This window comes from Zea mays, chromosome 10 (assembly GCF_902167145.1).
Source record: "Zea mays cultivar B73 chromosome 10, Zm-B73-REFERENCE-NAM-5.0, whole genome shotgun sequence".
NCBI lineage: Eukaryota > Viridiplantae > Streptophyta > Magnoliopsida > Poales > Poaceae > Zea > Zea mays.
The window spans coordinates 28,097,382-28,124,729 of record NC_050105.1 but is presented as its reverse complement, the minus strand read 5'-3'; the positions used below and the strand labels follow the sequence as shown (position 1 = coordinate 28,124,729).

General features: G+C 46.1%; 1 protein-coding gene across 2 annotated transcripts; it reads right to left on the bottom strand.

The window, feature by feature from the left end:
• Window positions 1–21,903: 21,903 nt before the first annotated feature.
• On the bottom strand, window positions 21,904–25,495 carry LOC100284281 (uncharacterized). Of its 2 annotated transcripts, none has more exons than NM_001157176.2 (11): window positions 25,264–25,352; window positions 24,849–24,910; window positions 24,632–24,709; window positions 24,092–24,165; window positions 23,864–23,993; window positions 23,280–23,642; window positions 23,082–23,203; window positions 22,830–22,965; window positions 22,682–22,727; window positions 22,489–22,597; window positions 21,904–22,386 (listed from the first exon to the last, which is right to left on the bottom strand). In NM_001157176.2, exons 2-11 carry the CDS (start codon window positions 24,849–24,851, stop codon window positions 22,302–22,304), a joined length of 1,146 nt encoding a protein of 381 aa, NP_001150648.2. In that variant the 5' UTR covers window positions 24,852–24,910; window positions 25,264–25,352; the 3' UTR covers window positions 21,904–22,301. The 2 variants fall into 2 exon arrangements, with proteins under 2 accessions (NP_001150648.2, XP_035818969.1); XM_035963076.1 differs by having other exon boundaries at window positions 21,946–22,386; window positions 24,806–24,910; window positions 25,264–25,495.
• Window positions 25,496–27,348: the final 1,853 nt, after the last annotated feature.

Sequence of the window (27,348 nt, the reverse complement as noted above, 5' to 3'; positions counted from 1 at the left end):
AGAATCCAATAAGCATGCTACTTTAGTAATGAGAGCAACAATCCTTGATAAAAGCAACATTATTTTAACAAGATGGATTGATGTGAAGTAGCATACCTCATGAGAAACACTATTCTCATGCAAGAGACTATATGAAATTACTAAGATAAAGCAATAGTCTCAACATAAACAAAATATAAGAATGAACTCCCCTAAAGATATGCATCAAGAAATTGAAAGAATTGATTTTGATGCATTCACCTTTAAAGACACAAAGGGAGACCCATTACACACCTTGATCGAGGCTTATAAAATTTGCGATAATCAACTTAAGCCTGGTAATTCCATAATGAAAAGGATTTGGAATGCTTACAACCACACCATCGATTGTTGTGAAGACCTTATTGTCCAAGTAGGTGTTATTGTCCTTGATGTTCTTCCTTTTTCATTTGAGTGTCCTCCCTTTGTAGTTGTCTCTTTTTCCTTCCAAGCTTATTGAAAATACTCAAGAGAGATGTTAATAGCGCAAGGGAGTATATGATGAAAGATGATTATTTTAGATAATTAACATACATGATTCATCATCCACAAGTTACACAGACAAGAAGTAAAAACCTTAACATTTGTGCTTATTACTAAAAAGGAATATGCACTTTTTAACTATTTGGTCAAACATAGGATTTTGCTTCTTCATATTGAATTTTATTAATTATTACTTAAAAGCAAGTCAATATGAGAACATTTATAGCAAAGGTATGAAATAGATTCTAATGGATAAGTGCATTTATGAGAATGTGATTGAATGCACATCAAGACAAATTTAGTACTCCAAATAATCTATTCTTCAAGAATGATAATTTAGAGAGAATAACCATTGAAAGGAACTATATTAAAGAGATGAGTTCCCATATCTTTGCTTTTACCTTTCTTCCTTTTTGGTGAAGAGTACCCCTTGAGGCTTGTGGCTTTAACCTTGCACTTACTCTCTTGTAGATTTTCTTAAGTAGACTCAAGAGAAATGTTAAAAGCAGCACAAGCACTAGTTTCCCTTTTTGTAATCATTTTGATAAGGAATGAAAAGTGGATTACTAAAGCATGGAAACTTTATAATATGAACTAGATTATTCCAATAAGTATGCTAAGTTTTAATTCATAAAACAAGCATGGTTAAATTCTTGATACTATGGGAATAAATCTAATCCATAACATGGAGAGCGATAAATGAAGAAGAATCATATCCAATTTAAGCAATAAAACATACAACATAAATTATTGGATTGATTTTTCTTGACATGATAAATTACGCATCCCCAAAGAGAAATTTATTCCTATAAGTGAGACTACTTAAATTACTTAGATAAAAACATTAGTCTCACTTTTCTAGCTATAGAGAGAATTTTCCTTTTATAAGTGTCCTAAGTATTTGAATTCCTTACATGACACTTTATTCTTTTAAGAATATGAAATATCTCTCTATATCTAGAACAAGGCAATAATAGAATAATTAGTGTAAACCTTGCCATGGGAAATAGCAACAATTTTAAAGCATGTAGATTGTCATAATGAAGAATATGCAATCTACCATATGGGAGGAATTTCTTTAAAGAATGGTGACATAAATTTAAAAACATCTTAAGTGCTTCCTTTTTCTATGTGACTACACAAGACACATAAGAAATGATAATTTAAGATACTTGTACTTAAAAGCATAAGTGTTACCATCCTTTGACAGTCCTCCATGTTGTAGGCCTTGATTTTCCGCACATGATGATTCTTCAATTCCTACAACATCAATATCTTCCCCGAGATGATATGGGTTTTGGATACAATAAATTGAAGTAACCTTGGGTCAATCTTGAATATGTAGATCATTTGAAGATTGATAGCTTGAGTTGATAAGAATTGAATTAACTCCCTCAAGCACCCCAAGGCTTCATACCATCTCCTTCTCCTACAAAGCTTGTCAAGCACATTTTGGTACCCATCGCTTGATGGGTCCGTTAAGGTTAGTAAACAAAGATCTAGGAACCCAAGTGTCCTTTGTGCTAGCGCTTGGTAAACTCGTTACCTTTCTAGCACAAGTTACAATCTTGGGTTGCCTAGTTATATATGAATCAAATGACAAGTTAGGAGTGGGATTTTTACCAATGGGACAATCTTCGCATTGATGTCCCTTCTTCCGGCATGTGTAGCATAGACGTTTTCCAAGTTTTAAAGATTTCTTCTTTCCTTGTTTGTTGCTTGCTACATGGTTAGTAAAAACTTTCTTTTCTAACATCATGCCTTTTTGTTTTAAATAGGGACAAGATTTAACTAAGTGTCCCTTCTTTGAGCATTTAAAACAAAGTCTATCATCCTTGTTAATAATCAAGCCATTTTTAATGTAGGGACATGACCTAATCAAGTGACCCTCTTCAAAGCATTCACTATACTTCTTATTTTTCTTAGTGTGAAGTGTGGCTTGATTATTACCTTGGATGTTACCTTGTATGGAGGCACGGTTGAGGCTTTTGGAAGAGGTATTGATTTTCTTCTTTTGTTTCCTCTTCTTGACAACCTTCAAGTCCTTGACATTTTCTTCAAGGGAGTTAGTGCATGCTTCGGTTGTTCCCGTCTCAAGCTTCTTCACCATGTGGTCACGGTTATCTTGAGAAGGTTGAGCAATACACTTCCCTTTAAGTTGTGTCAAGCTCATCCTTAGCCTCTCATTTTCTTCTTTGAGCTTTTGATATGTATCATCATTTGTTTCTGCAAGTTCTAGCTCAAAAGAAGATTTGCTTGTCGACGGACAACAAGCATTAGCACATGGTAATATAGTATCAATATGAACACATGTGCAAGAGTGAGGTTGTTGGAATTTTAAGTTTTCTATCACAACCTCATGAGCAATGTTTAATATGATATGATCATCCATAAGATTTTCATGAAAGCATAGGAGCATATCATATTTTCCTTGAAAAGCTAGATTTTCAACTTTTAGCATTTCTACTTGGTCCTTAAGCAAGGTATTCCTATTTACTGATTGAGCGATACAACGTAAAGCGTTATCTTGCTCAATTGAAATAGTTTCATACCTTTGAACCAAATCAACATGAGAGCACTTTAGCTCCTCATGTTCTTTAGTCAACTCGTCAAAGTGTAGCATTTTCATGGAGAGAATATCTTCTAGCCTTTGACGAGCTTCGCTTTGCTCTCTCGCTCTTTCTAGAAGTTTGAGCATGACCGCCTTATCTTCTTGGCTTAGGCGAGCGTAGAGTTGTACAAAGCTCCTTTCTTCCTCCTCATCCTCATTTGTGCTTCTGCTATCATTTTCATTAGCCACACAACACATGTGGGAATCAAAATGGAAAGACAAACCTTTTGGAGAGGTGGATTCATCGTTTGGTCTCCATCGTTCATTTTCCTCTTCCTCCTTGCAAGGGTTAGTATCACAAGTACCAAAGGAAGTAGAAGCACAAAATGGACTATCATAATAGGACTCATCAAATTTGCTTCTAATTCTAGTCCAAATATCATGCGCATCATGGATTGATTCGTCATAATTTGATATGAAGGCACGATAATCTTCTTTACTAAGAGAATTAGTCAAGATGTCAAAAGCTAGATAGTTTAATTGATAACATCTTTGATCCTCCTCGGAATTAATTTTTTCATTGAAATTAGAGGAAAAAATACTCTTGTCTATAATTTGTTCTAATCGTGGATCTATGGTTCTAAAAGCTTTTAACACACTAGTAGACCATGAATCATAGTTAGAACAATCATCAAGTAAAATCTTAAGAGTTACCTCCTTCCGAGTTGTGTTCTCCTGGGTCTTCTTGTTCTTTTGGGATCTTCTCCGAGCCATCACTTCGCGTTGTTAGACTCAAGATGAAGTGCCTAGCTCTGATACCAATTGAAAGTCGCCTAGAGGGGGGGTGGATAGGCGAAACCTGAAAATTAAAACTTTATCCCCCAACTAGATCCCTTGATTAGTGGTTAGAACAAGATATAAATATAGGAGTATACAAACTAAGTTCTTGCTTGAAAAGAGTATTGCTAAATAATGCGGGAGAGATAAATCAATACAAGTAATAAGTTATGGAATAACAAAGCAAGAAGTCTTAGATGAGAAGAGCACTAAGTCAAGTTCTTTCTTGCGAAGAGTTGCTTCACTAAAAGGGAATTTTAACTTGAAGCAACACCAAATGATATTAGCAAATAATGGTGCAAGAAAACTTATAGCAAGGGAAAACAAACAAATCACAAGCAAGAAACACAATGGACACGGGTGATTTGTTTTACCGAGGTTCGGCCCTCGAAGACCTAGTCCCCGTTGAGGAGTCCACTTAAGGACGGGTCTTTTTCAACCCTTTCCCTCTCTCCCCCGATCACACAAGGATCGGCGAGCTCTTCTTCTTCTCAAGGATCACTCTCGATCCCACAAGGACCACCACACTCTTTGGTGTCTCTTGCTAGCTTTTACAAGCCTCCAAAACTTTGGAGGAAGTTCGATGGGAGTCAACACTCCACGCACAAATGAACACAAAGATGTAGCACACACTATCTCTCAATGAATCTCACAAGGCGCTAGGGCTAAACTCAATTGAGTAGCTCTCAATTGCTTGCTCTCTCTTTTGTGGCACTTGTGTTGGTTGTAGCGGATTAAATCTTGTGTATAGGATGGATCAATGAATATATGTGGTTGGGAGGGCTTGAGTATGTCAACTAGATGACTTGGAATGTTGCTTGGACTCCCACACCTTGAAGTGGCCGGTTGGGGTGGTATTTATAGCCACCATCCAATTTTGTAGCCGTTGGAGAAGCTGCTGGCGATGGGCGCACCGGACAGTCCGGTGCACACCGGACATGTCCGGTGCGCCAGCCACGTCATCCTATCCGTTGAGATTTGAGCTGGTCGACCGTTGGAGGCTTTGTCCTCATGTGGCACCGGACAGTCCGGTGCAGCACCGGACAGTCCGGTGCAGCACCGGACAGTCCGGTGCCCCTCTGACTTCTGCTCTGACACTCTGAATTCAACTGTACACTTTGCAGAGTCGACCGTTGCGCGCAGATGACCGTTGCTCCGCTGGCACACCGGACAGTCCGGTGTACACCGGACAGTCCGGTGAATTTTAGCGGAGCGACCTCCCACTTTCCCGAAGCTGGCCAGTTCGGAGCCGCTTCACTCTGGAGCACCGGACACTGTCCGGTGGTGCACCGGACAGTCCGGTGAATTATAGTGGGCTGCGCCTGAGAAACCCGAAGGTGAAGAGTTTGAAGGCAATCCTCCCTGGTGCACCGGACACGGTCCGGTGGTGCACCGGACACTGTCCGGTGGCACACCGGACAGTCCGGTGCGCCATACCAGGGAGCACTTCGGTTTCTCTTTGCTCCTTTCTTTTGAACCTTGTCTTGTTCTTTTTATTGGTTTTGAGTTGAATCTTTGGCACCTGTAGAACATGTAATCTAGAGCAAACTAATTAGCCCAATTATTTGTGTTGGACATTCAACCACCAAAATCATTTAGGAAAAGGTTTAAAGCCTATTTCCCTTTCAAGGACAACAGTCGCTTTTGACTGTCCTCTGTAGTCTCTTTAGCATCTAGAGGACAATCCTGTTGTGTAGTGTGTGTGAGAAGGGTGTGGTAGTGCAGCCTCTAGGGCTATAAATAGGGGTCTCCAACCCTTAGATGGGTATGGCATGTGTAGTGTTTGAGGAAATAAACAGAAAAATTGCTCCAACTCATAGTGTCATCCTTTTGATGAGAGTTAGAGTCCCTCTACTTACAATTGGTATCAGAGCCAAACTATCCTGCAGCCTAACATCTCGTGCTCATCTCCTTCCCGTGCCTCTCCCCACACTCAGTCGACAGCAAGAGCTCCAACTGTTCCTTCCTCCCCTGCTCAGACGAGCAACCTTTCGTCTGAGACAGCCTCTTCCACACGCAGCGACCCCTCACTAGCCCACCATGTCCATACGCTCGGCCACTTCGAGTGCGCGGCGCCAGCAGGAGGCCGAGGTCGCCACGGCACAAGAACGCGAGCGAGCAGCAGCAGCGGCTACAGCGACAGCGGCGAGGGCAGCACGGTTGGCGGTGGCGGAACTGGCAGTGGCGAGAGCGGAAGTAGAAGCAGCGGAGGCGGCGGATGCTGCACGTGCGGCGGCAACAGAGCTCGAGGTTCTGCGCGGCAGTAGAGCTGGCAGCTCTGCTTCTGTCGACGACAACACCGACGAAGAGCTCAGGCTGGCGAGGGAAGCAGCGCGAGAGCAGGCGGCATAGTGGGCAGCCGCGCATCCCCATGGGGGCGCGCGTGGTGGCAGCCCGGATAGGCGCCGACGCGCTGACGGCGCTCCAGGCAGGGGCGCACGCGGCGGCAGCCCAGACGGGCGTAGACGCGCCGGCGGTGCTCCCGGCGGCGGCGACCGAGTCGACAGAGATTGCGGCCTCTACAGGCGGCGCGGTTCTCCCTCCCCGGATCGGTACCATGGTCGCCGCATGGCCCAGGCCATTGTCAGGGACATCGGTCCTGGTGGTGGGTGGCCTACCCTCACCAAGACCAACTACGTCGAGTGGGCCGCGGTGATGAGGGTACGACTCCAGGTTCGCCACATGTGGGAAGCAGTTCGTTACGACGACGTCGACTACCACGAGGATCGGCGGGCTGATAGTCGCCTAGAGGGGGGGGGTGAATAGGGCGAAACTGAAATTTACAAAAATAATCACAACTACAAGCCGAGGTTAGTAATAATAAATGAGTCCGCGAGAGAAGGTGCAAAACAAATCGCAAGCGAATAAGTAAGTGAGACACGCGGATTTGTTTTACCGAGGTTCGGTTCTCGCAAACCTACTCCCCGTTGAGGAGGCCACAAAGGCCGGGTCTCTTTCAACCCTTCCCTCTCTCAAACGATCCACGGATCGAGTGAGCTTTCTTTTCTCAATCACTTGGAACACAAAGTTCCTACAAGGATCACCACAAGATTGGTGTCTCTTGCCTCAATTACAAGTGAGTTTAATCGCAATGAAAGAATCAAGAAAGCACGATTAAAAAGCCAAGCAACAAGAGCGACAAATAACACACGGATCACTTTCTCTCTCAAGCTACTAATCACTAATGATCTCTTTTCTCAATTGTGAAACTTGGAGAGATGGAGGCTTTGAATGTGTCTTGGAATGGATTGCTAGCTCTTGTATTGAATGTTGAAGGTTGGAATGCTTGGATGATGTGAATGGAGGTGGTTGGGGTTGTATTTATAGCCACCAACCACTTCCTAGCCGTTGGGCCTTTCTGCCGAGCGCGGACGGTCCGCCCTCCTGGTGCGGACGGTCCGCCCCTGTAGATCAACGGCTGAAAATGCAACGGTCAGCAGTAACGGCTATATCAACGGCTATATTGCATTTAATGCGACGTCAGATGTCAGACAGAGCCAGTCGCGGACGGTCCGCCCGCCTGGTCCGGACGGTCCGCGAGGCCGCTATAATTCATTTTTCCGAACCCGTTACCTTCGGGTTTTTTGGTTTCTCACCTACCGGACGGTCCGCGCCAGAGGCCGGACGGTCCGCTCAAGGGCTCGGACGGTCTGTTTTTCCTCCGGACAGTCCATAGCACAGACTTGGATTTTTGCATTGGTTCTGGCCGAGTGACATCCTCGTGTCGCGGACGGTCCGCCGCAAGGGCCCGGACGGTCCGCGCTTGGCCTGTTTTTCCAAAAAGCTTCTCCTGTCCGGAATAATCTACGGTATTCCGGACAGTCGATTTAGTATAGATATAGATGAACCTTTGGCACCTGTAGAACATATAATCTAGAGCAAACTAGTTAGTCCAATTGTTTGTGTTGGGCGATTCAACCACCAAAATTAATTAGGGACTGGGTGTAAGCCTAATTCCCTTTCAATCTCCCCCTTTTTGGTGATTGATGCCAACACAAACCAAAGCAAATATAGAAGTGCATAATTGAACTAGTTTGCATAATGTAAGTGCAAAGGTTGCTTGGAATTTAGCCAATATAAATTCTTGCAAGATATGCATGGATTGTTTCTTATATAACATTTTGGACCACGCTTGCACCACATGTTTTGTTTTTGCAAACTCTTTTGTAAATCCTTTTCAAAGTTCTTTTGCAAATAGTCAAAGGCAAATGAATAAGATTTTGAGAAGCATTTTCAAGATTTGAAATTTTCTCCCCCTGTTTCAAATGCTTTTTCTTTTAACTAAACAAAACTCCCCCTAAATGAGATCCTCCTCTTAGTGTTCAAGAGGGTTTTTGATATGTCATTTTGAAATACTACTTTCTCCCCCTTTTGAACACAATAGGATATCAATTGAAAAATATTCAACACTTAAGTTTTTGAAATTGGTGGTGGTGCGGTCCTTTTGCTTTGGGCTCATTTCTCCCCCTTTTTGGCATGAATCGCCAAAAACGGAATCATTAGAGCCCGCCTGGTGCAATCTTCCCCTTTGGTCATAAATAAGTGAGTTAAGATTATACCAAAGACAAAGTCCTTTTGCGTTTGAGCTTTTACTCTCTCCCCCAAGGATGAAGTCCTTTTCCTTGATGCTCATTTCTCCCCCAAAGACGAGAGAGTTGCTCGGAGTGATGGCGAAGTATGAGTTACGGAGTGGAAGCCTTTGTCTTCGCCGAAGACTCCAATTCCCTTTCAATATACCTATGACTTGGTTTGAAATAAACTTGAAAGCACATTAGTCATAGCATATAAAAGAGATATGATCAAAGGTATTCAAAAGAGCTATGTGTGCAAGCTTAGCAAAAGAAATTTCTGGAATCAAGAATATTGAGCTCATGCCTAAGTCTGGTAAAAGATTGTTCATCAAGTGGCTTGGTAAAGATATCGGCTAATTGATCTTTAGTATTAATGTAAGAAATCTCGATATCCCCCTTTTGTTGGTGATCCCTAAGAAAATGATACCGAATGGCTATGTGCTTAGTGCGGCTATGCTCGACGGGATTGTCGGCCATTTTGATTGCACTCTCATTATCACATAGCAAAGGGACTTTGGTTAATTTGTAACCGTAGTCCCGCAGGGTTTGCCTCATCCAAAGCAATTGCGCGCAACAATGTCCTGCGGCAATGTACTCGGCTTCGGCAGTGGAAAGAGCGACCGAATTTTGCTTCTTTGAAGCCCAAGACACCAAGGATCTTCCCAAGAACTGGCAAGTCCCCGATGTGCTCTTCCTATTGATTTTGCACCCTGCCCAATCGGCATCCGAATAACCAATTAAATCAAATGTGGATCCCCTAGGGTACCAAAGCCCAAACTTAGGAGTATAAGCCAAATATCTCAAGATTCGTTTTACGGCCGTAAGGTGTGATTCCTTAGGGTCGGATTGGAATCTTGCACACATGCAAACGGAAAGCATAATGTCCGGTCGAGATGCACATAAATAAAGCAATGAACCAATCATCGACCGATATACCTTTTGATCCACGGACTTACCTCCCGTGTCGAGGTCGAGATGCCCATTAGTTCCCATGGGTGTCTTGATGGGCTTGGCATCCTTCATCCCAAACTTGGTTAGAATGTCTTGAGTGTACTTCGTTTGGCTGATGAAGGTGCCCTCTTGGAGTTGCTTGACTTGGAATCCTAGAAAATACTTCAACTCCCCCATCATCGACATCTCGAATTTCTGTGTCATGATCCTACTAAACTCTTCACATGTAGACTCGTTAGTAGACCCAAATATAATATCATCAACATAAATTTGGCATACAAACAAGTCATTTTCAAGAGTTTTAGTGAAGAGTGTAGGATCGGCCTTGCCGACTTTGAAGCCATTAGCAATAAGGAAATCTCTAAGGCATTCATACCATGCTCTTGGGGCTTGCTTGAGCCCATAAAGCGCCTTAGAGAGCTTATAGACATGATTAGGATACTTACTGTCTTCAAAGCCGGGAGGTTGCTCAACATAGACCTCTTCCTTGATTGGTCCATTGAGGAAGGCACTTTTCACGTCCATTTGATAGAGCTTAAAGCCATGGTAAGTAGCATAGGCCAATAATATGCGAATTGACTCAAGCCTAGCTACGGGTGCATAGGTTTCACCGAAATCCAAACCTTCGACTTGTGAATACCCTTTGGCCACGAGTCGAGCTTTGTTCCTTGTCACCACACCATGCTCATCTTGCTTGTTGCGGAAGACCCATTTGGTTCCTACAACATTTTGGTTAGGACGTGGAACTAAATGCCATACCTCATTCCTCGTGAAATTGTTGAGCTCCTCTTGCATTGCCACCACCCAATCCGAATCTTGGAGAGCTTCCTCTATCCTGTGTGGCTCAATAGAGGAAACAAAAGAGTAATGTTCGCAAAAATGTGCAACCCGAGATCTAGTAGTTACCCCCTTATGAATATCGCCGAGGATGGTGTCGACGGGGTGATCTCGTTGAATTGCTTGGTGGACTCTTGGGTGTGGCGGTCTTGGTTCTTCCTCATCCTCCTTTTCTTGATCATTTGTATCTCCCCCTTGATCATTGCTATCATCTTGAGGTGGCTCGTCTTCTTGATTTTGTCCTTCATCAACTTGAGCTTCATCCTCATTTTGAGTTGGTGGAGATGCTTGCGTGGAGGAGGATGGTTGATCTTGTGTATGTGGAGGCTCTTCGGATTCCTTAGGACACACATCCCCAATGGACATGTTCCTTAGCGTTATGCATGGAGCCTGTTCTTCACCTATCTCATCAAGATCAACTTGCTCTCCTTGAGAGCCGTTAGTTTCATCAAACACAACGTCACAAGAGACTTCAACTAGTCCAGTGGACTTGTTAAAAACTCTATATGCCCTTGTGTTTGAGTCATATCCTAGTAAAAAGCCTTCTACAGTTTTAGGTGCAAATTTAGATTTTCTACCTCTTTTAACAAGAATAAAGCATTTGCTACCAAAAACTCTAAAGTATGAAATGTTGGGCTTTTTACCGGTTAGGAGTTCGTAGGATGTCTTCTTGAGGATTCGGTGAAGATATAACCGGTTGATGGCGTAGCAGGCGGTGTTGACCGCTTCGGCCCAAAACCGGTCCGGTGTCTTGTACTCATCAAGCATGGTTCTTGCCATGTCCAATAGAGTTCGATTCTTCCTCTCTACTACACCATTTTGTTGAGGTGTGTAGGGAGAAGAGAACTCATGCTTGATGCCCTCCTCCTCAAAGAAGCCTTCAATTTGAGAGTTCTTGAACTCCGTTCCGTTGTCGCTTCTTATTTTCTTGATCCTCAAGCCAAACTCATTTTGAGCCCGTCTTAAGAATCCTTTTAAGGTATCTTGGGTTTGAGATTTTTCCTGTAAAAAGAATACCCAAGTGAAGCGAGAATAATCATCCACAATAACTAGACAGTACTTACTCCCGCCGATGCTTATGTAAGCAATCGGGCCGAATAGATCCATGTGTAGGAGCTCTAGTGGCCTGTCAGTAGTCATTATGTTCTTATGCGGATGATGAGTGCCAACTTGCTTTCCTGCCTGGCATGCGCTACAAATCCTGTCTTTCTCAAAATGAACATTGGTTAGTCCTAAAATGTGTTCTCCCTTTAGAAGCTTGTGAAGATTCTTCATCCCAACATGGGCTAGTCGGCGGTGCCAGAGCCAACCCATGTTAGTCTTAGCAATTAAGCAAGTGTCGAGTTCAGCTCTATCAAAATCTACCAAGTATAGCTGACCCTCTAACACTCCCTTAAATGCTATCGAATCATCACTTCTTCTAAAGACAGTGACACCAACATCAGTGAATAGACAGTTGTAGCCCATTTGACATAATTGAGATACAGAAAGCAAGTTGTAATCTAAGGAATCAACAAGAAAAACATTGGAAATGGAATGGTCAGGAGATATAGCAATTTTACCAAGACCTTTGACCAAACCTTGATTTCCATCCCCGAATGTGATAGCTCGTTGGGGATCTTGGTTTTTCTCATATGAGGAGAACATCTTTTTCTCCCCAGTCATGTGGTTTGTGCACCCGCTGTCGAGTATCCAACTTGAGCCCCCGGATGCATAAACCTACAAAACAAGTTTAGTTCTTGACTTTAGGTACCCAAATGGTTTTGGGTCCTTTGGCATTAGACACAAGAACTTTGGGTACCCAAACACAAGTCTTGGAGCCCTTGTGCTTGCCCCCAACATATTTGGCAACTACCTTGCCGGATTTGTTAGTTAAAACATAAGATGCATCAAAAGTTTTAAATGAAATGGCATGATCATTTGATGCATTAGGAGTTTTCTTTCTAGGCAATTTGGCACGGGTTGGTTGCCTAGAGCTAGATGTCTCACCCTTATACATAAAAGCATGGTTAGGGCCAGAGTGAGACTTCCTAGAATGAATTTTCTTAATCTTATTCTCAGGATACCCGGCAGGGTACAAAATGTAACCCTCGTTATCCTGAGGCATGGGAGCCTTGCCCTTAACAAAGTTAGACAAGTTCTTAGGAGGGGCATTAATTTTGACATTGTCTCCCCTTTGAAAGCCAATGCCGTCCTTAATGCCCGGGCGTCTCCCATTATAGAGCATGCTTCTAGCCAACTTAAATTTTTCATTTTCTAAGTCATGCTCTCTAATTTTAGCATTAAGTTGTGCTATGTGATCATTTTGTTTTTTAATTAAGGCAAGGTGATCATGGATAGCATCAACATTAATATCTCTACATCTAGTGCAAATGGACACATGCTCAATAGTAGATGTAGAGGGTTTGCAAGACTTTAATTCAATAACCTTAGCATGCAACAAATCATTCTTAGTTCTAAGGTCAGAAATAGTAGTATTGCAAACATCAAAATCCTTAGCCTTAGCAATTAATTTCTCATTCTCATTTCTAAGGCTAGCGATGCAAGCATTCAATTCATCGATCCTAGCAAGCAAATCAACATCATCATTTCTAGGATCAATGCAAACATGAGAATCAACCTTAGCCAACAAATTAGCATTTTCATTTCTAAGGTTGTCTAAAATCTCATGGCAAGTGCTTAGCTCACTAGATAATTTTTCACATTTTTCTCTTTCTAGAGCATAAGCATTTTTAACCTTAACATGTTTCTTGTTTTCCTTGATTAGGAAATCCTCTTGGGAGTCCAAGAGATCATCCTTTTCATGGATAGCACTAATTAGCTCATTTAATTTTTCTTTTTGTTCCATGTTAAGGTTGGCAAAAAGAATACGCAAGTTATCCTCCTCATTTTTATCATCCTCATCACTGGATGTTTCATATTTAGTGGAGGACTTCGATTTTACCTTCTTTTTGCCGTCCTTGGCCATGAGGCACTTGTGGCCGACGTTGGGGAAGAGGAGGCCTTTGGTGACGGCGATGTTGGCGGCGTCCTCGTCGTCGGAGGAGTCGCTTGAGCTTTCGTCGGAGTCCCACTCCTGACAAACATGGGCATCGCCGCCCTTCTTCTTGTAGTACTTCTTCTTCTCCTTCCTCTTGCCCTTCTTATCGTTGTCCCTGTCACTGTCACTTGATAATGGACATTTAGCAATAAAGTGACCGGGCTTACCACACTTGTAGCAAACCTTCTTGGAACGGGATTTGTAGTCCTTCCCCTTCCGTTGCTTGAGGATTTGCCGGAAGCTTTTGATGATTAGGGCCATCTCCTCGTTGTCGAGCTTGGAGGCGTCAATTGGTTGTCTACTTGGTGTAGACTCCTCCTTCTTCTCCTCCGTTGCCTTGAAGGCCACGGGTTGCGCCTCGGATGTGGAGGGCTCATCAAGCTCGTTGATCTTCTTGGAGCCCTTAATCATGCATTCAAAACTAACAAAATTCCCGATGACTTCCTCGGGGGTCATTTGTGTATATCTAGGATTGCCACGAATTAATTGTACTTGAGTAGGGTTAAGGAAAATAAGGGCTCTCAGAATAACCTTAACCACTTCGTGGTCATCCCATTTTGTGCTCCCGAGGTTGCGCACTTGGTTCACCAAGGTCTTGAGCCGGTTGTACATGTCTTGTGGCTCCTCCCCTTGGCGAAGACGGAAGCGACCGAGCTCCCCCTCGATCGTTTCCCGCTTGGTGATCTTGGTGAGTTCATCACCCTCATGCGCCGTCTTGAGTAGGTCCCAAATCTCCTTGGCGTTCTTCAACCCTTGTACTTTGTTGTATTCTTCCTTGCTTAAAGAGGCAAGGAGAATGGTTGTGGCTTGAGAGTTGAAGTGCTCGATTTGGGCCACTTCGTCCGTGTCGTAGTCCTCATCCCCTACGGATGGTACCTGTACACCATACTCAACAACATCCCATAATCTTTTGTGGAGAGAGGTTAGATGAAATCGCATCAAATTACTCCACATAGCATAATCTTCACCATTAAAAGTTGGTGGTTTGCCTAATGGGACGGAAAGTAAAGGTGTATGTTTAGGAATGCGAGGGTAGCGTAGGGGGATCTTACTATACTTCTTACGCTCTTGGCGTTTAGAAGTGACGGACGCCGCGTCGGAGCCGGAGGTGGAGGTCGATGAAGTGTCGGTCTCGTAGAAGACCACCTTCCTCATCCTTTTGTGCTTGTCCCCACTCCGATGCGGCTTGTGAGAAGATCTTTCCTTCTTCTCCTTATGGTGAGAGGAGGAAGATCTTTTCTCCTTCCGTTTGGAGGATTTCTTTTTCTTCTCTCTTCTCTTGGTGCGGGACTCTTCCGATGAAGATGAAGTGCTCCCTTGGCTTGTAGTGGGCTTGTCGTCGCCGGTCTCCATCTCCTTCTTGGCGTGATCTCCCGACATCACTTCGAGCGGTTAGGCTCTAATGAAGCACCGGGCTCTGATACCAATTGATAGTCGCCTAGAGGGGGGGGGGTGAATAGGGCGAAACTGAAATTTACAAAAATAATCACAACTACAAGCCGAGGTTAGTAATAATAAATGAGTCCGCGAGAGAAGGTGCAAAACAAATCGCAAGCGAATAAGTAAGTGAGACACGCGGATTTGTTTTACCGAGGTTCGGTTCTCGCAAACCTACTCCCCGTTGAGGAGGCCACAAAGGCCGGGTCTCTTTCAACCCTTCCCTCTCTCAAACGATCCACGGATCGAGTGAGCTTTCTTTTCTCAATCACTTGGAACACAAAGTTCCTACAAGGATCACCACAAGATTGGTGTCTCTTGCCTCAATTACAAGTGAGTTTAATCGCAATGAAAGAATCAAGAAAGCACGATTAAAAAGCCAAGCAACAAGAGCGACAAATAACACACGGATCACTTTCTCTCTCAAGCTACTAATCACTAATGATCTCTTTTCTCAATTGTGAAACTTGGAGAGATGGAGGCTTTGAATGTGTCTTGGAATGGATTGCTAGCTCTTGTATTGAATGTTGAAGGTTGGAATGCTTGGATGATGTGAATGGAGGTGGTTGGGGTTGTATTTATAGCCACCAACCACTTCCTAGCCGTTGGGCCTTTCTGCCGAGCGCGGACGGTCCGCCCTCCTGGTGCGGACGGTCCGCCCCTGTAGATCAACGGCTGAAAATGCAACGGTCAGCAGTAACGGCTATATCAACGGCTATATTGCATTTAATGCGACGTCAGATGTCAGACAGAGCCAGTCGCGGACGGTCCGCCCGCCTGGTCCGGACGGTCCGCGAGGCCGCTATAATTCATTTTTCCGAACCCGTTACCTTCGGGTTTTTTGGTTTCTCACCTACCGGACGGTCCGCGCCAGAGGCCGGACGGTCCGCTCAAGGGCTCGGACGGTCTGTTTTTCCTCCGGACAGTCCATAGCACAGACTTGGATTTTTGCATTGGTTCTGGCCGAGTGACATCCTCGTGTCGCGGACGGTCCGCCGCAAGGGCCCGGACGGTCCGCGCTTGGCCTGTTTTTCCAAAAAGCTTCTCCTGTCCGGAATAATCTACGGTATTCCGGACAGTCGATTTAGTATAGATATAGATGAACCTTTGGCACCTGTAGAACATATAATCTAGAGCAAACTAGTTAGTCCAATTGTTTGTGTTGGGCGATTCAACCACCAAAATTAATTAGGGACTGGGTGTAAGCCTAATTCCCTTTCACGGGCGCTGGATGCCCTCATTGCTGCAGTCCCGCCCGAGATGCAGTTTTCGCTTTCCCAGAAGCGGACTGCCAAGGAGGCCTGGGACGCCATCGCTGCGACCCGCATCGGCAGCGATCGTGCCCGCAAGACCACACTGCAGGCACTTCGCAAGGAGTGGGAGAACCTGGCCTTCAAGCCAGGTGAGGATGTTGACGACTTTGCTCTCCGCCTCAACACTCTGTTGCAGAAGATGGTGCAGTTCGGCGACGACACCTACGATGAGGAGAGAGCTGTTGAGAAGCTCTTCCGTTGCATCCCCGAGAAGTACAGGCAGATTGCTCGCTCGATCGAGTCTCTGCTAGACCTCTCCACGATGACGATCGAAGAGGCGATTGGTCGCCTCAAGGTGGTCGACGGCGACGAACCACAGGCTCTCTCTGGGCCTATCACTATCGGCGGGAAGCTACATCTCACTCGGGAGCAGTGGGAGGCCTGCCAGGGTGACAAGAAGAAGGGGGAGTCCTCCTCGACACGAGGCCGCAAACGCGGCAAGCCGCGCAAGGCGCGTGGAGGCGCCCAGGCCGGGGCGCGAGGACATGCTAAGGGTGGTGCACATGGAGGTGCCCAAGGCGGCGCCGTCGGCAACAAGAAGTCGGCACGAGACGACGGCTGCCACAACTGCGGCAAGCTTGGCCACTGGGCCAGGGATTGTCGGCAGCCACGACGTGGCCAGGCCAACGTCGCACAGGCGGAGGCGGAGGAGGAGGCCCTGCTCCTGGCACATGCAAGCATCGAGCCATCTCCAGCGGCACCGGCCGCAGCGGCACTCCTCCACCTTGATGAGTCGGAAGCACGCGCTTTCCTCGGCGACGGCTCCAACAAGGACATGATCGAAGGATGGTGCCTCGACACCGGCGCCACTCATCACATGACCGGCCGACGGGAGTTCTTCACCGAGCTTGACTCTAGCGTCCGAGGCTCCGTCAAGTTTGGGGACGCCTCCGGCGTAGAGATCAAGGGCGCCGGCTCAGTCGTCTTCACCGCCGCGTCTGGTGAGCACAGGCTGCTCACCGGAGTCTACTACATCCCCGCGTTAAGGAACTCTATCATCAGCTTGGGACAGCTGGATGAGAACGGTTCGCGAGTGGAGGTCGAGCACGGAGTCATGAGGATTTGGGATCCCTCTCGTCGCCTTCTTGCCAAGGTACGCAGGAGTCCAAATCGGCTATACATCCTCAATGTGAAGGTGGCACAACCATGCTGCCTTGCTGCTCGTCGAGACGACAGGGCATGGCAGTGGCACGAGCGCTTCGGACACCTTAACTTCGAGGCCCTGAAGCGGCTCAGTGCCAAGGAGATGGTACGAGGCCTGCCGTGCCTTGACCATGTGAAGCAATTCTGCGATGTTTGCGTGTTGACAAAGCAGAGACGGCTCCCCTTTCCCCAGCAGTCGAGCTTCCGAGCCAAGGAGAGGCTCGAGCTCGTGCATGGGGACTTGTGTGGCCCGATGACACCAGCCACACCGGGAGGACGACGCTACTTCTTGCTGCTCGTCGACGATCTCTCCCGCTACATGTGGGTGATGATCCTTGGCAGCAAGGGAGAGGCTGCAAACGCCATCAGGCGTGTGTAGGTCGCTGCGGAGGCGGAGTGCGGCCACAAGCTGCGCGTGCTGCGCACCGACAACGGCGGCGAAGTCACGGCGGCTGAGTTCGCGTCGTACTGCGCGGCTGAGGGCGTTCAGCGCCACTACTCCGCGCCATACAGCCCGCAGCAGAACGGCGTCGTCGAGCGGCGCAACCAGACGGTTGTGGGGATGGCTCGGGCTCTCCTCAAGCAGAAAGGAATGCCAGCTGTCTTCTGGGGAGAGGCGGTGGTGACAGCGGTTTACATCCTCAACCGCTCGCCCACCAAGGCTCTCAACGGGATGACACCGTATGAGGCTTGGCATGGGCGCAAGCCGGCGGTCTCTCACCTACGGGTCTTCGGCTGCCTCACATTCACCAAGGAGCTTGGCCACATCAGCAAGCTCGACGATAGGAGCACCACGGGGGTGTTCATTGGCTACGCGGAGGGCTCGAAGGCCTACCGCATCCTTGACCCAAGAACACAGCGTGTGCGCACGGCGCGCGACGTAGTGTTCGATGAAGGGCGAGGATGGGCGTGGAACAAGGCGGTGGACGACGACACAACTCCGACGTACGACTTCACCATCGAGTACGTCCACTTTGAGGGAGCTGGGGGAGTAGGCAACTCTTCTCCGAGCAGGTCTACCCCAGCCCCCAAGTCTCCACCGACTCCAGCGCCAAACTCTCCAGCTCCTGCTACAACGAGCTCTTCACCACCACGCACTCCAGCCACGACTCCGGCTGCAGCGAGCTCTTCGCCACCACGTACTCCAGCACCGACGGTACCCTCTCCGGGAACGTCCTCTCCGACACCAGCTCGTGTCGAGCACGACCCAGTGGAGCTCGTGACCCCTCTGTCCCGCGACGAGGAGCGCGTCGGCGCGTGCTACGACGGCGAGCCGTTGCGGTATCGAAGGGTGGAGGGCCTTCTCATCGACCCGTCGGTACCAGGCCCTACATCTCGTATTCTGGCAGGAGAGTTGCATCTTGCATGCGACGATGGTGAGCCTCGGTCTTTCGCAGAGGCCGAGAAACATGCGGCTTGGCGTGCCGCGATGCAGTCGGAGATGGACGCGGTTGAGACGAACCGCACCTGGGAGCTCGCTGATCTCCCTCATGGTCATCGCGCGATCACCCTTAAATGGGTGTTCAAACTGAAGAGGGATGAAGCCGGCGCCATCGTCAAGCACAAGGCTCGCTTGGTGGCACGCGGTTTCCTACAGCAGGAGGGGATCGACTTCGACGATGCTTTCGCCCCCGTGGCACGGATGGAATCCGTGCGACTCCTCCTTGCGCTGTCAGCCCAGCAGGGCTGGCACGTTCATCACATGGACGTCAAGTCGGCGTTTCTCAACGGCGACTTAAAGGAGGAGGTCTACGTACACCAGCCGCCAGGTTTTGCGATCCCTGGCAAGGAGGGCAAGGTGTTGCGCCTACGCAAGGCTCTCTATGGCCTGCGACAGGCACCGAGGGCGTGGAATGCCAAGCTGGATTCCACACTCAAAGGAATGGGTTTCACGCCAAGCCCGCACGAGGCGGCCATCTATCGGCGGGGCAATGGAGGAAGTGCCCTGCTGGTGGGTGTCTACGTCGACGACTTGGTGATCACCGGCGCCAAGGATGCAGAGGTGGCAGCGTTCAAGGAAGAGATGAAGGCCACCTTCCAAATGAGTGACCTGGGGCATCTCTCCTTCTACCTGGGGATTGAGGTGCACCAGAGAGACTCCGGGATCACACTTCGCCAGACCGCCTACGCCAAGCGCATTGTTGAGCTGGCTGGGCTCACCGACTGCAACCCAGCTCTCACTCCGATGGAGGAGAGGCTGAAGCTGAGTCGCGACAGCACGACGGAGGAGGTGGATGCTACACAGTACCGGCGTCTTGTGGGGAGCCTTCGCTACCTCGTCCACACACGGCCTGACTTGGCATACTCCGTCGGCTACGTTAGTCAGTTCTTGCAGCGACCGACGACGGAGCATGAGCAGGCTGTGTAGAGGATCATCCGCTATGTTGCGGGGACTCTCGACCACGGTCTCTACTACCCGAGGTGCCCTGGGGAGGCACACCTTGTCGGGTACAGCGACAGCGACCACGCCGGTGACATCGACACTAGCAAGAGCACAAGCGGGATCCTCTTCTTCCTCGGCAAGTGCCTCATTAGCTGGCAGTCGGTCAAGCAGCAGGTGGTGGCCATGTCCAGCTGCGAGGCCGAGTACATAGCGGCGTCCACTGCTTCGACTCAGGCGATCTGGCTGGCTCGACTGCTCGGTGATCTCCTTGGGAGAGACACTGGAGCGGTGGAACTCAGGGTGGACAGCCAGTCCGCTCTGGCATTGGGCAAGAACCCCGTGTTCCATGAACGGAGCAAGCACATCCGGCTGAGATACCACTTCATCCGAGACAGCTTGACAGAAGAGAGCATCAAGGCGCGTTACATCAACACCAAGGATCAGCTTGCAGACCTGCTCACCAAGCCCCTTGGGAAGATAAAGTTTGTTGAGCTTTGCTCCAGGTCCGGGATGGCCCAACTTTCTCACAAGACGACGCCCAAGACTTAGGGGTGAATGATGGAATAAGTCTTGAGCATCTAGAGGACAGCAGTCGCTTTTGACTGTCCTCTGTAGTCCTTTAGCATCTAGAGGACAGCTTGACTGTCCTCTGTAGTCTCTTTAGCATCTAGAGGACAGCAGTCGCTTTTTGACTGTCCTCTGAAGTCGCTTTAGCATCTAGAGGACAACAGTCGCTTTTGACTGTCCTCTGTAGTCTCTTTAGCATCTAGAGGACAATCCTGTTGTGTAGTGTGTGTGAGAAGGGTGTGGTAGTGCAGCCTCTAGGGCTATAAATATGGGTCTCCAACCCTTAGATGGTTATGGCATTGTGTAGTGTTTGAGGAAATAAACAGAAAAATTGCCCCAACTCATAGTGTCATCCTCTTGATGAGAGTTAGAGTCCCTCTACTTACATACCGCCCCCTGGTCCTCTCGGACGGTGTCGCCTTCTGCTAGGTTGTCATGTCGTCATGCTCTATAATTGATACAACCAAATAGTTTTCAGCTTTCTCATAGTTTACAACGGTTTTCTCATGGCTAGAATAAAAGGAATCTATAGCTAAACCTTGACTTTGGTTGCATGAATCACCCTTATAGTCTACGGAGTAAAATTTAGAAAATACTCTTGGTTGTCGATTTTGCACAAGAATTCAAGATAAATATGCTGATCAGAATCCGTAACTGACCTAAGCAAATCAAAATAGTGATGAAGGGGCTATCTGGTTTCCACCTCCTAAACTTTAGTTGACTAAAATTTAGTCACTTTTAATCCCCAAACTACCAAACGGTAAGACTAAATGTGTTCTCCCAAAAAGAATTTTTAGGGACTAAAATTTAGTTACTAAAGTTAGGAGTATGACTAAAGGAACCAAACACCCCCTAACATATCTAAATTCGCTTTGCTGCCAGGGCCCCTTTGCTATTCCAAGACCAACCGGCCTGACTTCTGAGCAATGTTGATTTGCAGTGATCCTGCAGCCTCTTGTATGCCGTTCTTTTGAAAGTCTCATGTTAAATACATGCCAGTACTTCTTTACAGATGATGAGCTAAATATATTTCCAGTTGATGTGAATGGAATTCGAACCATGATGCTCAAGTTTCATTCTTATTCTAGTTGTGTCAGGTCACAGGTGCATCATGTTTGTGACACGTCTTAATGATGTCCACACATGCAGCTATTAGAGACAAAGAGAACGATATTTTCTCAACTTGAACGGCAATATTGGTTATTTGAATTCAGACTAAAAAATAGATCTGGAAAAGGGTAACAGGGAAGAAATAACTGGTGACCGGTAAATGCTGCTAATCTGGAGCTAAGTCTTAATTCAGAAGACAGAATGACAGATCAGTGAGGGATTGAGGTGAAAGCATACCTGTCTTCCCTTTCTTCAAGAAGGCCCTCTCGTAGGTACAATGTGAATATGCGACGCGCCATCGTCCTCGCCGTCCGATCGCTGCCTCGAGCCAAGGCGGGCGTGCTCGCGATCGCCATCGCACTCCGACCGCTGCCCCACGCCAAAGCGCACTCGCAACTCGCGCTAGGGCCGGCAGAGGCATCGGAGGCTCCGCCGGTCTGGACGGTGTCCGATGAAGCGGCGTGTGACGCCTGCGGCGACGCCAGCGAGAGGACCAGACCAGCAAGAGGGCCGAGCTTGTAAACATAGTCGCAAAGTGACGTTTGGGAACATACTTGTACCATTTTCAAATATCAAACTCAAATACATGAAAAGCAATTTGTCCCCAAAGTTTACACTTGCTTACGGCAGGGCGTACTTAACATAAAAAAACATTTCTCTTTGGTCAGAACTACGAGTTAGTTCTGTGCAACATGACCCAAGAGTTGAAAGAATCACAACATAATCCAGCAATGAGCTCAATGTTATTCAGACCACTATGAAAGAACATTTAGATAGGCTCCATCACATTATCCAACCACCAAATACCTCTCAACAGCAGAAAAGTACACAATCCCTAAAAAAAATAAGGTACAATTCCTTGCTATGATTTTGCCTCCTTGTGGCACCCAAACAAATAACAAATGGAAATAAATTCCATTTTCGTTTCCTTCTTTTTCCTAACTAAGATGTTTTTGAAGATATCAGCTCATGGGAATTGATCCAAAATTCAAGTCAGTGCTTCTGCTGTATCATTTTGAAGAATGCTTTGGGTCATCTAAAACGCCAATATAAGCCCTTGTCAAAAGGAGTTAACTGAGCCAATCTTAAGGCCCCTTGTTCGTCCAGGCGCACCGCCTGAGAGAGACGACAAATCAAGTGCCAGCCTGCAGAGAAATTCATATACATAAACAAGTTTAAGCACGAATTCAACAGCAAATACTAATAGCAAGGAATTCTGTAAAAAGAATATTGGGCCAATGACATACAAGTGTATGGCTCCATTTTTGCCTTCGTTAGTCTCAGATTGCAACAAAATTTCTGAGTCAGTTTTGGACACGATAGAGTAACTTGCAGTTTCTTTGTCCTCCTTGTTAACTGAAGGATAATGGGATCCACCATCAGAAAAAACACAATGAAGCATCAGTACACAGTGGAAGTAAAAATATTTCTTGAACTTACAAAAATCATCTGAATCTTCTTGGTCATCATCCAGAGAAAGCAACTTCTGTAGGTTACAACAACAATTATTTAGAAAAGATTAATGTCATAATTGAAGTATTGCGTTGAAACAATCCAGGCAAGGTAGCCAATGATCTGGGTGAATTACCTTCAAATTCTCATAGCATGTCTCAAGGTCATCGTTGACCAAAAGATGATGAAAGAGACCTGGTTCATTGGACTGATCAAGTTCAGCCTGAGCATTTCTGAGTCGTTTCTGGATTTGCTCCTCTGTTTCAGTACCCCTGTATGACCAATTTACCAGAGAATAAATCAAGCATGTCATCCAATTATGGTTAAGAATGAGACAAACATCACATATTGTTATCCAAACACTATATTTCATGAACTACAAATATACCGTGCCCGAAGGCGCTTCTCTAGTTCCTCGAACGATGGAGGGCATACAAAGATGAATATTGCTTCAAGAGAAGAAGCCCTCACGGATCGAGCTCCTTGGACATCAATGTCGAGAATACACCTCTTCAACGAAAAAGCAATGGAAAGATGAAGCAGTTCACCTTTCAGAAAGTTTTATTAAAGATTGTATTAATCTTACCTTTCCCTCATCAGTTACAGATTCGACTGCTTCGATACTTGTGCCATACACATTTCCATGAACATGAGCGAATTCAAGAAATTTGCCCTCGCTTATATCTTTCTCTATCTTGATTCGTTCTGTGAAGTGGTAGTGAACACCATCTATTTCCTTTTCCCTTGGAGATCTTGTAGTGTGGCTAACAGAAAAACCAAACTTCGATGGATAGTCTTTCATCAACTTTGCAATCAATGTCCCTTTACCAACACCAGAAGGACCACTAATCACAACTGGTTTTTGGCCAACGCCGATTACTCCCTTGCTCCAAGAAACAACTTCTGTTTCCTTGATTTTCCGTTGTTGCTTAACAAAGGGGGTGTCTATCTGAATAAATGAAAAAAAAACAGTAGTGTGTCCACTTAGTTAGGTTATGGGTGTGTAGAAGAAAAAGTCTGACACAAGAGACTAGAAATTTGTTAACATATGTAGGAACAGAAACAAATTAGGAAGCACCCTGTGCAAGCTGCCGGTGCATTCAAAATATCTAAAGAGGAACAGTATTTCAAATCCAAAACAGAGCATTGTATCAATTTGCTAGTGTATACCTCAAGGAACCAGATGGACTCATTCAAGGGAACACCCTTCTCGATAACTAATATCTTCTCATCACTGACAGGAATCACAGACTGTGACTTGGTTAGAAGTGGCTGTTCCCCAAGTATTGTGGGTGAGAGCCTGCAATGCAACAAGACAAAAAAATATGAATGAATAGGTACAAATAAGTTGAGTGCAAAGGAAGCAGAGCAGACCAATGAAACGATGAAATGCAATACCAAGTCTGAGTGAGCTTGTCGTGAATTTTAACAGCAGATGTTTTCAAATCATCATCTGATCTACAAATAACATACTGCAAAAGCAAGAGAATGTTGGGACAATTTAGATCCAGAATATTTCGCAGAAAAATAAGCAGCAGCTGATAACTGAAAGTGCAAGGTTAAAGTCACTACATATTAGCAAAGGAATTAGGTTATGCAGCCTGTCATCTTAGTTAATTCCAAGCTGATACAAGAAGCTCATACAGTATCATGTACTGTGCATATCCTGCCTTTCTGCTAGAAAGAGAAAGGTCTAGCTGAGATGATGTGTGCTTTTTGAAAGTGACAAGGTACTCAACGGGCTATCCTTCTTACAAAGGTTCACATTCATAAAAAGAGCAGCAGCTATTTCATATAGGCAGGACAAAGCACGAGCATTTGCTCCAAGCCTTAAAGTCATAAGCATAAAACAAGAAACAACCCCCGAGCAAACGTCTAAAGAACCATGGAACACCAGGCAGCTAATCTGAACAGGCTAATCCATTCCATCGCACTCACCGTCTTATCGCCGACTTCAAAGGCACTCTGTTTGCAGTCCTTGGCGTCGACGACGCTGAAGTGGACAGCTTCCTCACCCTGTTGGCCCGATCAATCAAACAGATCAAAATCAGGAGGCACTATTCCAACACTACTTGACGTGCACATAACAAACGAGCAAGGTGCCAAACGCACTTGCAAGCTCATAGATGTAGCACCAGCAGCTAATCAAACTCACCATGAGATGCGCGGCGGCCAATCCGATCCGGGGGCAGATCGAGCGGAGGCTCTATGAGGGCCCTGTTGAGCACGGTAAAAGAAGTTGCTTAGGACCACATCACAGCGAACGAACGAGTGCATTTAACAACAGAGCCACACGCGAACCAGCCGGATCCGGGAGAGGGAGGAACCCTGGGGTTCCACGGCTCACAGGCACAGCAACGAACAAAAATGAATGAAACAACCAAAACGAGCACCCCGCGCAAGCAAGGAAATATCAAGCGCAGGGATCATCGAGACGCACCCGGCAACCGGGCGGATTCCGGCTCGGCGCGAGCCCAGGTGGCGCCGGCGGCGCGGGCTAACAAAGCGGAGAGATTATTATATTACAGTAGGACGCGACGCGCGGGCGCAGCCGAATGAGAGGAGGGTACCTGGATCTGGAGCGGGAGAATGCCGGGGCAGGCGGGGCGGTCAGCGGCGAGGAGGGATCACGGCCGGCGGCGGGGAAAGATGGACTCGGAATCAGTGGGGGGAAGCGACGACGAGGTCCCGGTGTCTTTATACGACTTTTGCTCCCTTTTATTTTAGTACTATTTATTGTGTTTGTTTGGACGACGCGGAAGCGGAGCTGGTTGGGATTCGGCGGATCTGGTCGTGGCCCGGCAAAGCTGCCAAGCCCAAACTCCAAAGCGAGGGTCCTTTTCGCTTTCCCCGCTTTGCACCTCACCTGGTCACCAATTCGGGCTCTCGCTTTGCGTCTCCTTGCATTTTCTCAAGTTGACTTGTTTGTATTGAATAACTACGTGATACGTTAGATTAGTCGTGAGAAGATTTGAAAGGCATTTCTCCTTTCGCAGAAGCACAACAGAGAACACATGAGACACAGAATGTGAGGTTGGACCTTTAGCCCTCTTTCTCTTCTGTTATGAGAGTGTACGAGTTTCTTTATATAGAGACGTGAGACATATCAGGGGCAAAGTCGGTATTTGCCCACATAATCTTAACTAGGGTTACTTAACACTCTCCTTTGGGCAAATACTGCGACCAACACATGCCTCGTTAAAAACCTTATGTGAGAAACTTCAGGAAAACTCATCGAGGGAAAAAGAGTATAACAGTTGTCATTAGGACATATTTCGATCTTCAGGATCTAGATTCCATCGAATCTTCTACAATGACTAAATTTAGAAACAAGCTCCCCCTGATCCTTGCAAAAATGTATCAATATGTCAAAACATCTTCTTTTGGAAGTTTATGCACATAGAGATTTAGAAAACGGATTTCATATCATTGCAAGGATTATTTTAGGAACTTCACATCAACTCACTTCTATGATACACGAGGTAAGTGCACGTATCAACACAAACAAGCCACTTTGATTGGTGGTGTTCGATCGACTGGATCTACATATTTGATAGAAACTTTCATAAAGGTTTACATATTGGTCATCAAGCTGACGTCTTCGGGGCATACAATATAACATGCAATGTCCCATAATTATTATCAATATTAAGCATTCACTCCCCCTGACGATGACACGTCAAAGTCGTTATCACTCATAACTAAAACATATTTCTTCAAAATATGTGTCTCATTATTTATCTGGAATAATGAGGATGGATGGGGCTAGGGAACTACACCTTTCATTCTATCATACACCACAATGTATACATAGTTCTGCAAAGCAAATAACTTGTCCTTTCACAGGACTTAGGGGATACTATAGTTGTAATAGTACATATTCTAGCTCCAACCGTTTATTCATTACAACTTAAATGATGGTGTAACATAAGTGCATCAAAGATCGTAATCCATCAGAGATTCTTCATCGATCAGATACATCATTATAGTCTGACATTCTAGCGCAATGGGGATATTTTGCCAGTAACACCTAAACCTTATAGGTTTCTGTCATACTCTGTTTGATCCCAAATAACACATGTTTTCTATCAGTAAGGCAAGTGGACCTATCCCCCCCCACATACTCTGTTTGATCCCAAATAACACATGATTACTAGGTTTACATTTATTTCATGCATAATTTGATGGGTTACCTAATTAGATGTATCCAACCTTTTCAAAACTTTTCCTTGTTTACCCTGGGTTATGATTTAATCAAGTAGCTATACTATTGCTACAACTTCAACCCTATGATGTCACTCTTTAATGATATTAATGTTCCAAGTTTATGTTATTGTTGCGATCATGAGATAACAAGATCATATGTATTAATTGGAACATGGAGTGACATATAAGAAAACAGTGCAACCACGAGTGCTATCATGGCTCTAGCTTTGGTAATTAACTTATTGTGTTTTATGCTTAGCAACCCTACCTGAAATATGGGCAAGAGGGGACGACAGTGGTTTGGTGGCAGATCACATTAACATGGGGTGGTATTCTTGGCTAAGGTACCTCACTAAGAGGGTCACCAATACTGACGTGGAAACCTTAGAGGGTAGCTTTGTACTAAGTATATTTTGTGAAAATCTCACAGTGGATCCCTAGCCATTCAC

Bases quoted from the DNA above. Each gene is read 5' to 3' on its own strand.
- LOC100284281 (XM_035963076.1), bottom strand. The intron at 24,166-24,631 runs GTGAGTGCGATG...TTGCTTTTGCAG, and splicing joins TTGAAGTCGGCGATAAGACG to TATGTTATTTGTAGATCAGA. The intron at 23,204-23,279 runs GTAAGATTAATA...TTTTCGTTGAAG, and splicing joins CTGTAACTGATGAGGGAAAG to AGGTGTATTCTCGACATTGA.